This window comes from Cantharellus anzutake, assembly GCF_015039405.1.
Source record: "Cantharellus anzutake strain C23 chromosome Unknown EI90scaffold_22, whole genome shotgun sequence".
Taxonomy (NCBI): domain Eukaryota; kingdom Fungi; phylum Basidiomycota; class Agaricomycetes; order Cantharellales; family Hydnaceae; genus Cantharellus; species Cantharellus anzutake.
Window position 1 is genome coordinate 646,311 of NW_024066972.1, and position 12,212 is coordinate 658,522.

The 12,212-nt window shown below is 51.5% G+C and overlaps 1 protein-coding gene across 1 annotated transcript; it reads left to right on the forward strand.

Moving 5' to 3' along the window:
• Positions 1 to 8,307: 8,307 nt before the first annotated feature.
• EI90DRAFT_2919858 (uncharacterized protein) lies at positions 8,308 to 8,823 on the forward strand (the record flags this gene model as incomplete). Its single annotated transcript, XM_039054717.1, has 1 exon — positions 8,308 to 8,823. One exon carries the CDS (start codon positions 8,308 to 8,310, stop codon positions 8,821 to 8,823), a length of 516 nt encoding a protein of 171 aa, XP_038916339.1.
• Positions 8,824 to 12,212: the final 3,389 nt, after the last annotated feature.

Sequence of the window (12,212 nt, forward strand, 5' to 3'; positions counted from 1 at the left end):
ACTGAAGTGGGAATGTTGAGTTGTTATTAAAAGGGGAACTATGCTACTTACCTGAAGTGGGAATGTTGAGAAGAAGGTTACTTCTTCGGTTCCCACCCCAGGTGTGTTTATATACATGCGGCTTGGGTCACATGAGGTCCGCCACGTCACCCCGCATACAGCCGCAGTCACCCGGGTGTCCCCGTGGGGGATCCCGAGGGTGTATGCTGCACGCGCGTGCACTAGGTTGCACCCTAGAGCTGTCCGGGGTTGTCCGGGGCTAGGCACGTCGTGTGTGCGTCGCGGGCGGGTCAATAATACATGGATATAAGGGAAAGGTCGTCCGTGTGAAGTAGAAATAGAAATAGAAATAGAAATGGAAATAGGAGTGGAAGTGGGAGAGGGATAGAGGGGGAAGGGGTATGAAGGAGGGGTGCAGGGTGGGAGAAGGGGAACCGGGTGAGGTGGGCCCGGGTGGAGGTGGGTCAGGCGGGTGTGCCCTGACATGTTGTCATTTTCATGTAGAGCTTCATCATCAGCTTCAATGTCAACAGGTTCAGGATCCACCTCTGCGGGCTCCTCCTCTATTCCCAGGGCAAATACCTGGGCCCTGGTTGGGTGGTTTGGGCACTCAAATGAGTACCCTGTCTTGCCACACTTGTAGCATAGAGGGTTACCCTTCATGTCCTTCAAAGGGCGTTGTAGGCAGGATAACCTACTATACCCTACACCACCAGTATTTTCGTGGTTTTACGTTCCTTAAGGATTTCCCATATGCAATGATCACCTACCAATGCCAATGGTGCATAAGAACATTTTATTTCATTTATTATGGGGTACAATTGCGCATAACGTGCTGGTACTGAATTGGTTCAGCCCAAAAACTACGCTTGGCGCTACTTGCTGCCAGAAGACGATCAAGGGCTCAAAAAATAGAGAGAAATCATAACTATGGATTCCCCGAATTTCGTCCAGATCAACCCAGCCGTTGTGGAACAATGGTGGTGGTGATTTCTCATCTTACTGCAAGGTTCCACACAATATCGAAAGGCACATGAGGGTGGCAGTGTCAAAAGTCCCATGTGGCAGAGCCGAGATCCGTACTTTGGGAGATTGCGAAACTGGTTTTCAGCCCAATATGGAAATCACAAGCCATATGGAAGCAAACAAACAACCAAAATGCACTCTGGAGTGCTCAGAAAAATTCAGGAAAATCACAAAGGATGCATATGAAGATCCAATTGACATGGGGACTCTCGCAAACACTTTTTGGGACGTCTAACCCTGCGCACAGGCCAATTTTACGATTCTCACACCCACCACTCAGTCAAATCTCAACCATTTGGGACAAATTTAGTATCAGGAGAAAGCTACAAACCTGGGGAATCGAATGGAGAGGTTGGGAAAGGATGCTATGGGTAGGAAGAGATGGATGAGTGTAGTGTGATGGTGGAAATTGGTGGAGAATGGCAATTATTAGCAGATATGGCCCACTTATCACTCCTGTCTTTTTTTTATTGAACTTCCATGTCAGCTGTTGGACTTATCGGCCATACTTAATGGTCCACATGGTGTCTGTAACAACAATCCTTTGTTTTGTATTTTTCCTTTTCATTTGTTTTTCCACATTATTGCTGTTCCATGTGTTTAAAAGCTTTGTACATGTAGGAATGGAAAAGAGACCTCCCTTTTTGACTACAAGAGACTGTAGCGCTGAGAGATCCAAGAAAAAGAGAGAAATTCTAAGCTTGACTCCTTGAGTATTATAAGGAAATCCCTGACGATTGTCCAAGACGGACCAGGGGTACATAATTCTTAGCGAGTTTTGTGATTTTTTTTGTTTTGTTAGCACCCGGACCCAACCTAGGACGAGCTTAGGACATCCCAGACTCCCTCCCCACGAATTTGCTTGCATTTAGGGGCTTAGATCTCTAGCCCACTTGCAGTGTCGAATTGAACCAGAACTGTTACAGGAATGGGTTCCGGGGAACCCAACCTGAGCCATTCTGCTCATGGACGGAGGTGGCTGCATAGCTGTTGAAGGGAGAGCAGGGGGAGATCTGAGGCCGGGTGTACTAACGGTAACTTGGCACTCTGAGGAGCATACTGGCAGTGTCATATCCACCCCTGGCCATCGACTTCTGGTCCCTCCAATCCCTCTGGTCTACCTCCGCTCCTTCTTCACTAAACCTCGGAGCTCCCGTATTCCGCAATCCCCTTGGTACCCCTCGATGATCACCACCCCCTCCTTTCAATTTATTACCTACGCCTCCCTAAGTACAGAGCCCCAAAGACTTCCGGACAGCTCCAACGTCTGCTAGCGCACTCCTGCCCTGCAGAGCCTACCTTCGGGCCTATCCCTCCTTTCCGTTTCTGGGTTATCACCTGCCTTTCCGTTAACCCCGTAACCCGACTCGTCGGTAATATTCAGTCAGCTAATGTTTAACCCCATTAGCTCTGCTCCACTCGGCTCCGCCATTTGCAGACCCATCTTCGCTGTAACTATATATACCCAACTTGTACATAGGTTACACTTCAGTAATAAAATCGACTAGAGTTTACCCCCTTCAGTTCTGGTTGCCAGTTAGTAAGTTAGGGCACAGACGTGTTACTTGGCACAGCGCTCCTGGCATAAGTCACTGAGGCCGAAGCCCTCCACCATGGAGACTTTCCCTCGTCTCAACCTGGTCTCTGACAGGCAGCAGGTGTGGTGACATGCTAGCAGCAACTTGGTGCTCCGAGGAGCGTACCGGCAGCGGGTATAATGGGGGCTCCTTGAGGGAGCCACCTAACAGTTGGCTAGCAGTGACTTGGCACTCATGTGAGTGTACCGGTAGCGTGGGTAGTTGGCACTCCTTGAGGGAGCAGCCCAGTGGTCAACTATCAGTTACTTGGCACTCAGGGGAGTGTACCGGTAGTGTGAATTGTTGGGACAAGCGGGTTGGTTGACTAGCGCACGGTAGTGAGTGACCGTGGGAATTTGGGCCCGCAGGTACGTGGCCAAGCATCCTGGGGCTGCTTGAGTCACTCCCCCCTCCCAAGAAGGGAGGAAGGGCTGTAGGACCCGGTAGGTTACTACAGGAAGGGTAGGAAAGGGAGCTCAACCACCCAGTGGGGGGGTGGAAGCAGGAAGGGTGAGGTCTGGTGTCTGAGCACTCACCAGGTCATTGAGGTTTCCTCATGGATTGTAAGAATATTGATGTAGACATCAATATTGACCAAGTCAGATGTTACAGGGAAGGTTTACAGGTGGTGGCACACTGGGGTGACAGTTACAATCACTGGGTGATAGTCTGAGATTGTGTCAGAGACCAGGTCGAGACGGAGTGTCTCCATGATGGAGGGCTTCAGCCTCAGCAACTTATGCCAGGAGCGCTGTGCCTAGTAAACATGTCCGTGCCCTAACTTACTAACTGGCCACCAGAACTGAAGAGGGTAAACTCTAGTTGATTTTATTACTGGAGTGTAACCTATGTACAAGTTAAGTATATATAGTTACAGCGAGGGCAGGTCCGCAAATGGCGGAGCGGAGCTAACGGGGTTAGACATTAGCTGATTGAATATTACCGATGAGTCGGGTTACTGTCAGGAACGTGCCAGAAGCGTATCCGGGTGACCCGTGAGGCGTGCGAGGTCGTCCGGGCTCGTAAGGTCGGAGGGGCGGGACTTTAGCTTCAGTGACTCGGGTGGAGCGCTGCGCTTCGTTCTTACGTTGGTGTCCCAATTTCAGACAGAAGCCTTACGATGAGGATAAGAGTTTAGAGGGGGAATCCAAGTCAATATACAAACTGAGGTACATCCGGTGTAACCTACACGCGTTATAAACACAAGCAACTAAATGAGACCGGCCCGGAAGGAGTGGCGGATCAAGCGCGATATTAATGAATGAAGAAAGGAACAAATAGTTAATGTCGGCAAACTTGATCAACAAAAGGCAAGCAAGGAACAAAAGGAAAGAACAATAGTCCGTAAGTGGACAAAAGAGAAAAGGCCATCCGGCCGTCTAGCAAGCCGTCCGGCTGGGGGCAGACAACAATGAAGTGGGCAACCTAGGTTGGAGGGTACGCACGCGAGGGAGGAAGTGCGGATGAGGGTGACGGGTGGACGGATGGGTGGACGGATGATGATGATAGCGGGAGGGACGGACCAAGTGGCACTAGGGCGCATAGAGGGAAGTGACGGATATGTTGGGTCGTGACAGTTACGGGGTTAGCGGAAAGGCAGGCAATAACCCAGAAACGGAAAGGAGGGATAGGCCCGAAGGTGGGCTTTGCAGGGCAAGCGAGTGTATTGTCCAGCAGAGGTGGGGGTGCGCTAGCGGACGTCGGAGCTGTCCGGAAGCCTTCGGGGCTCCGTACTTAGGGAGGCATAGGTAATAAATTGAAAGGAGGGGGTGGTGACCATCGAGGGGTACCAAGGGAGTTGTGGAATACGGGAGCTCCGAGGTTAGTGGAGAAGGAGCGGGGGTAGACTGGAGGGATCAGAGGGATCGGAAGTCGATGGCCAGGGATGGATATGACAGATTGTATGTTTGATAAAGAGAACAATTCCGGCATCTGCCTTATACATCATATGACTTCTAACTATCTAATATAAAAATCACAATGGTCAAAGGAAGTCCCTTGAAACTCAACAAATCCCCCAGCCAGCACCAAAACCCAGTGGGAAAGCTTGGCATGGGGTTTGACAAAGAAATAAAGTTGGAGGGGCTAAGGTTTATGTCTATAGTCACGGACCATAAGATTCTAGGTCCATTCCCATAACAAGAACTCATGGAGTTCTGGTTCACATTAGTGATTGAGGTGCTTGTTGCACCTTTATTTGTTGAAACCACTGCTGGTTTCTTTGTCACCATTCCCTTCTTAATGTATGAAGGGGTGGTTTGAGTGTACCCATGAGTGGCAGCACCAGTTGAATCTTTATTTGTCGCTGTAATGGGTCTATCACCTAGACTCAAGACAGAGAAAAGGGGGAGGGTGGTAGTGATTGTGTATGTGGTGGGAGGTCCAGGTTTTTGGTCCTGGGGCGCTACTGGGTCTGCTAGAACCTCAACTAAACACTCACCTACATCTCTCTTGGACGTCAAGGCTGAGGGTTATGAGTGGAGGGGTCTTAGATGTTAGCAACAAGCTCAAGGGGGGGGGGCGTTAGGGTCATGGATGGCATCTTTGCCACTTGGATGTAACTTCTGCATGGGTCTATTCAGTGCTAACTTGTTATGTACAAGCTATTTTCTATTTTATATGGATTGGAAATGGAATGAATGGAATGGGGAAATGTAAACGGGCCATTAGGCAACCGTAAATATGGAATGTCCAATTAGGAACAGAGAAACAATAAAAGAAATATGAATGAATGGGGAAGTTGTGACAACGGGTCCAAAATGGAAATTGTAAAAAGTTAACTCCGCAACACTTCGCCAAAGCGCCCGCCTATCCTCCCGTCAGCAACCTCCTCGTCTCCAGCTTTCCAACAAACCCTCATTTGTCCCAATTGGTGCAGTAGTTCCCAAGATATGGCCATTAACAGGTGCTGTCAAGACCACATGAGGCCCTACACTGTGCTGAACCATCCAAGTAGGGGATTGCCATTCTGGGAAATGCTCCGTGGATAAAGGAGGAAGGTAGGGCATCACCAACGGGTAGAAAAATGGCTGGGTTTAATGTGTGGTTATGGAGGTCTGGAGAGGGGGTGAAATTGGCGGTGTGGTTGGGCATGGGAATTTGGCTTGGGACTGTCGGGAATGATGGGGAAAATATGGAAAAATAGGGAATGGGTGTATGGAGTGTTGGATAGTGTGGGAATGAGCAATGGAAGCATCGGCAGGTATGTGGTGTGTGTTGGTGGGGAAATTCTGCAGAATCTGACTTTTTGCGGTGCATGGACTTGTCCCCACAACATCGCTCCCTTTGCGATGCTTGTGTTACTAGTTTTTGAACTCAAGCTCAGCTTCAAGTTCAGATGACTAGACAACAAGGAGGAGAATCCTCCTTTGTATGCTAGCATGCATAGAGTCATATGTGCTGTCAACATGCAAATGGCAGCCCATAGTTCATCATGGGTAGAAAAATCGACTGTAATATGATCATGCAGAACAAGTTCCTCCTTCCAAGTTGGTGGGAGGGTGTTCAAGAACCATTCATTGAAGCTCACCTGGTCAGGGTGAGTAATCATGTGTTCTGCAGTGTCAGGGCATACCCCACCTGACCCTGCACTGCATCCCACACCACCCTGCCCTACTCCACTCCCCCCACTATCACCCCCCGTTCCCTCCTCCTTTCCTCTTTCTTCCTTCTCTCTACTTCTGTTCTGCAGTCCTTCCCTTTTCTCTATGTATCACTACACACCTAATGCCACTCCCCAATCACCACACCCACCATGCACATCTCCACCCACACAGCAGCACACCTCTGGGATCTCCCATGGAGGCACCCAGAGAGGTGTGGCTGTGTGTGGAGATGATGTGGCTCCCTCCATGTGACCTTAACTGCATGTATATAATAGCGCCTGGGGTGGGAACAGAAGAAGCAGCCTTCTTCTCAATTTCCCACTTCAGGTAAGTACCATAGTTCCTCCCCTTTAATGATAACCCAATTTCCCACTTCAGACCAAGTGGTTGGGGACACTCACCCCATGACAGGACCGCCACTACACATAGCTGACACTTGTCCCACCGAGTCCCTCATCCCAGGACTTTGCCACTTTTGGAGCTGTCCCTGACAGCAGAAGAAGGCTTTAACCTCATTTCCCCTGCCTCCCCCATCTCCCCTGCTATGGTGACCGAAGAGCAGTACAACAAGCTGCTGTCCCGATTCCAAGAGCTCCAGGCCACCATGGAGAGCCAAGCCCAGAACCAACCCCCAGCTGCACCCACACTGGCGCTGGCACTGGCACCCCCACCAGTGCCCACACCTGCCCCCAGACCCAAACCGCCTAAAGTTGCCCCCCCCCCCCACCCCCTTCTCTGGAGCAACCAAAGACCTTGACCACTTCAGGGCTGAATGCAGCATATACTTCCATGTTCAGGTGGCGGAGTTCGCCGGCACCCTCTCCCAAATCCTCTCCATCCTGTCTTACATGAAGGGAGGGACTGCAGGGGTGTGAGCGATTCAGCACACCATCACACTGTTGACAATGGGCTCCCCTGGACTCACCATGGATGAGTTCAACATGGAACTCGACACCATGTTCCAAGACCTGAACCGCAAGGCCATGGCCAGGCAGAAGCTGGCCACCCTGCGACAAGGCACCGACTCTGTGGACAAGGTCATCCAAGAGTTCAAGATCCTCGGCCCCACCTCATGGCTAGGAGACATGGGGCTGGTAGACCACTTCGAACAGGCAATCAACTCCTGGCTCCGAGAGAGCATCTACCACCTCTGCCCCATGCCAACGACCTGGGCCAAGTGGAAACACAAGGCCACCCTCCTCAACAACCAGTGGTGATGCTTCCAGGCAATGCAGCCCCACTTGCCCCCAGTCAGGCCCCAACTCCCACCTGTGAGACCCCCACTCCCTACCATCTTCCTGCAAGCATGCCCAGTCCCTGCACCGCCGCCTCCTGCAGCCCACCCTGGAGCAGGGGGAGGGCCACAACCCATGGACCTTGACTGCTTGAGGATAGACCAAAGACGAAATGGGCTGTGCTACAACTGCAATGCACTGGGGCACATCATGCAAGACTGCCTGCAACTGAAAATCCGCCAAGCCAGATGGATGCACCCAGAGGACCTCAGGGTGCTCATGGAGGGGCTGAGAAGGCAGCTAGTGGATGAGCCGGAGATGGATGGAAGAGAAGGGCAAGAGGTAGAAGCCCAAAAGAATTTTCAGGAAGCCAACCAGTGAGGAACACATCCCGGCCACCTGTAGGCAATAGTACTAGCTCATGTAGATACCGTGTGTCAGGGGATGGACCCCGGGTCCCCATGACCCCTCTCTCTATAGCCCACAGCCCTGTGTGTAAACAGCCTATCCTAAGGCACAACCTACTGTGGGTAAGAAAGTGAGAAGAAGGTTAACTTCTCACTTTCCCACAGTGGCCCAATATGGCAAAAACTTCCGGGGATACCCAGAAGTCACATGAAGAGTGGGAACCGGGCCCAGAGCATGCGGTGCACAGAGCATGCAGGGCAGAGCACACATGCGGGTCTGGGTCCAGGCTAGTCAGGGTGTGTGCCCTGACACCATGAGGCACCTAAGCCGGTGCTGACATCCAAATTCCACCAAGTCATCACCAAGAAAAAGAGGAAAACCGCATCCTCGATCAGTAAGAGCAGAGAAACACCAAGTGCAGTGCTGGAGGTAGCGGTCCTGCCACCTGCCATCTACATGCTGTCCAAGCAACCCCCCAGATCCCTCAACCTAGCTGTAAAGCTGACCACCCTGACCTCCCTCGCCACTGTCTCTGTGTCAGCACTCCTAGACTCGGGAGCCACCGGGAACTTTGTAAGCCCCAAGTTTGTCAGAAAGCACGGCCTCGAGATGACCCCACTCCCCCAACCCATCCCTGTCTGCAACATTGATGGGACCCCAAACAAGAATGGGGCCATAACTGAGGAACTGTCAGGGAATGCCCCAACATGCCCCGCCCAACCCCTGCTCCACTTCCCCACTTCTCCCTCCTTTCCCTTTTCCTTTCTTCTTTCTTTCTTTCTTTCTCTCTCTTACATGGACCACCTTTCCCACTGTTCAATGTATCAGTGGCATGCATGCCCATTCCCCCTCCTGTATCTTACCATCCCTATATCACCACCACCACCGCTCCACTCGCTCTGCACCCACAGCGGACCCTCTTGGGATCTCCTGCAGAGGCACCCGGAGAGCCACGGCTGTGTGCAACGGTGACATGGCATGCTCCACGTGATCGATCCTGCATGTATAGAATAACAGCTGGAGTGGGAACTGAAGAAGTAGCCTTCTTCTCACATTCCCACTTCAGGCAAGTAGTGTAGCCTCCCCTTTTAATGATAACTCACATTCCCACTTCAGACTAAGTGGTCAGGGACGCTCACCCTGCAATGGGACCACCGCTACACACAGCTGCTACTCATCCCACCGAGCCCTGCATGCCGGGACCTCGCCCTCGGAGCTGTCCCTGACAGGAACTAGAGGCCCTCCTGACATTTGGACAGCACACAGAGTGGGCCTGCTTCACCATCGCGAACCTTGGGCAGCAGTCCCTCATCATAGGACACTCATGGCTGCTCCACCACAACCCAGAGGTGGACTGGATGTGGCAAAAGGTCATTATGTCCTGCTGCCCATCCTCCTGCCAGTTGACACAAGGACACCCTGACCCAGACCCTGCAGTGGAACCTGGGGATGGGATTTATGCCGCTATCATCCCTCCAGGGTGGGGACATGAACTAAGAGCGACCATGATGCCATCTCAGCAGATGGCCCAGGAAGCCCATGAACCAGAGGCGAAGCCTGCACCATTTGAGGCACTAGTCCCAGAACAGTATGAGGACTTCCAAGATGTATTCTCGAAGGAGGCCTTCAACCAGCTGCCCCTGTGGAAGCCCTGGGACCACACAATAGACCTGGTGCCGGATGCCAAACTCCCGAGAGGGAGGACTTCCCCCTGTCATGACCAGAGCAGAAGGAACTAGATGAGTTCCTGCAAGAGAACCTGAACGAGTGCATATGGGCATCCAAGTCCCTGATAGGAGTGCCAGTCAAGAAGAAGGATGGATCATTGCACCTAGTCCAAGATTACCGGAAGCTCAACAAGATCATGGTCAAAATCTCATACCCCCTCCCACTCATTTTGGACATCCTCGTGCACCTCCGAAATGCCAAGTACTTCTTGGCACTAGATTTGCATTGGGGGTTTAACAACATCTGCATCAAGGATGGTGATGAGTGGAAGGCAGCGTTTTTGACCAACCGGGGACTGTTCAAGCCCACTGTCATGTTCTTCAGCCTGTGTAACTCCCTGGCAACATTCCAGACAATGATGAATGACATTCTCCAAGACTTCATCAATCAAGAGGTCATCATCTGCTACATGGACAACATCTTGATCTTCACCACCACCCTGGAGGAGCACCGGAGGGTCATCTGAGAGGTCCTGGAGATGTTGCGGAAGCAGAGACTCTTCTTGAAGTGGGAGAAGTGTAAGTTTGAGCAGAAGCGGATTGAGTACCTCGGCCTCATCATCTCCGAGGGAAGCATCATGATGGATCCCATGAAAGTCTGCAGAGTTCTCGATTGGCCAACCCCAACCAAGGTCAAAGAAGTACAGTCCTTCTTGGGGTTTGTCAACTTCTATCGCCGGTTTATCAAAGACTTTTCCGAGACAGCCTGCCCCCTCCATGTGCTGACTTGCAAAACCAAGGCATGGGCCTGGGGACCAGGTGAAGACCATGCATTCTGTGCCCTCAAAGACACCATCACCTCTGCCCTGGTCCTCGGCTTCCCTGCCGATACAGGCCAGTTCAAACTCAAGTGCAACACCTCTAACTTTGCAACTGGTGCAGTCCTATCCCAGCTCCAAAGAGATGGAGAGTTCCACCCCATAGCCTTCATGTCCAAGAGTTTCACAGATGTAGAGCATAACTACAAGGTATACGACAAGGAGATACTTGCAATAGTACGTGCCCTCGAGGAGTGGTGGCATTTCCTACAAGGAGTGGAGGAGAAAGTCGACATCTACACCGACCACCACAACCTAGGATATTTCCACACTGCACAATGGCTGAACCAGTGCCAAGAACAGTGGTCACTCTTCCTCTCCCAATTCCACTTCACCCTTATCCACCACCCAGGGAAACTCATGGGGAAACCTGACATCTCTCATGCTGCACTGACCACCCAAAAGGCAAGGACAACAACGATGGGCTGACTCTCCTCCAACCCGCTTGGTTTGAGGCCCCCCACATGGCAGAGGTGGTCTTGGTGGAAGGTGAAGGGATAACTATCCTCGATGTCATATCCCGGAATCCCGACCCCGCGCACTCCCACCACATCACACCTTCCTAACAACTTCACCATCCCCTACACCTTGCCTCCCCACTCTCCAAGTCACCTTCCCTCCTGACTGTCTCAGCTCCGGTCTGGTTGCGGCACACCGAACCTTGGCCACTCCCATCCCGGAACCTCGGTCCCGAGTCGGAACATTCGGAGATCCTGGATTTGCTCCGATATCCTGACGGACCTCCGACATCCCGTGACATGCCCTTAAACCCTTCCTCCACCCATTTCATTTATTTGAGTCACCCAACATCCTTCGGATACGCAATTCCGCTTTCGGAGCTACCCGCATCCTTCGGTGATCTCCCTCACGTTATCACTTATTAGTCATCTCCCATTCTTAGCACAACTACCTTCTTACTACCATTCAGTCGGCTAACCCCCTTTATCCATTTGTCTTCCCCATTCATTTTCCGGCCTCCAACTCCGCCCTCCTTGGCCCAACACCTCGGTTCCCCATTTTAGATATTGTTCGGAACCTTTCGGTACCTCTCGGTATCATTCGGTACCTTTCAGTGTTTTCCCCATTTTGTCATTTCGGGCTTTGACTAAAGTCCTCCCCATCCTCCTTTATAAATACACGTAGATTAGAACCTGTAGTTCCTCAGTTCTAATCTCGACTAAAAATGCCACCCAAAGTCCCTCTGAGTGAATCCTGTCCCTGTTCTACAAGACACCTCAGACATAAGAAATACAAGGACTAACTGAGACGTAACGGAGGCACAGCGCTCCCTCCGAGTCGCTGAGGCCGCGTCCTTCTTAGAGCCTCTTGTACCATCCAGCAGAACCGGGCTCCCTGAGAAGCTTCAGTTCACTACCGGAGCCCTCGGACCCCCCTCTAGTTGAGCCCCGCCTGCATTCGGACTCACGCATTTACCCCCTTCTTCCACAACCTCTGGGGTTTTTAACACTCGAGAGGATCAGCAGGGCAAAGGAGTAACATCTGAAAAGTGTAATATCTCCCATGGGCTCCATGGATATCCATGGGCTTTCATGGGCTTTCGTGGGCTTTCGTGGGCTTCCATGGATTTTCATGGGGGGCCATGAACGCCCATGAACACCCATGGAAGCCCATGAAAGCCCATGTACAACATTATCTTCCAATTTCCATGAAATTCCATGGGTACCATGAATGCCCATGGATACCCATGAATACCCATGGGAGCATTATTAGAAGGGTCCATGAATGTCCATGAATGTTCATGGATGTTTATGGAGGTCCACAGAAGTCCATGACAGTGCATGAACAACAACATACT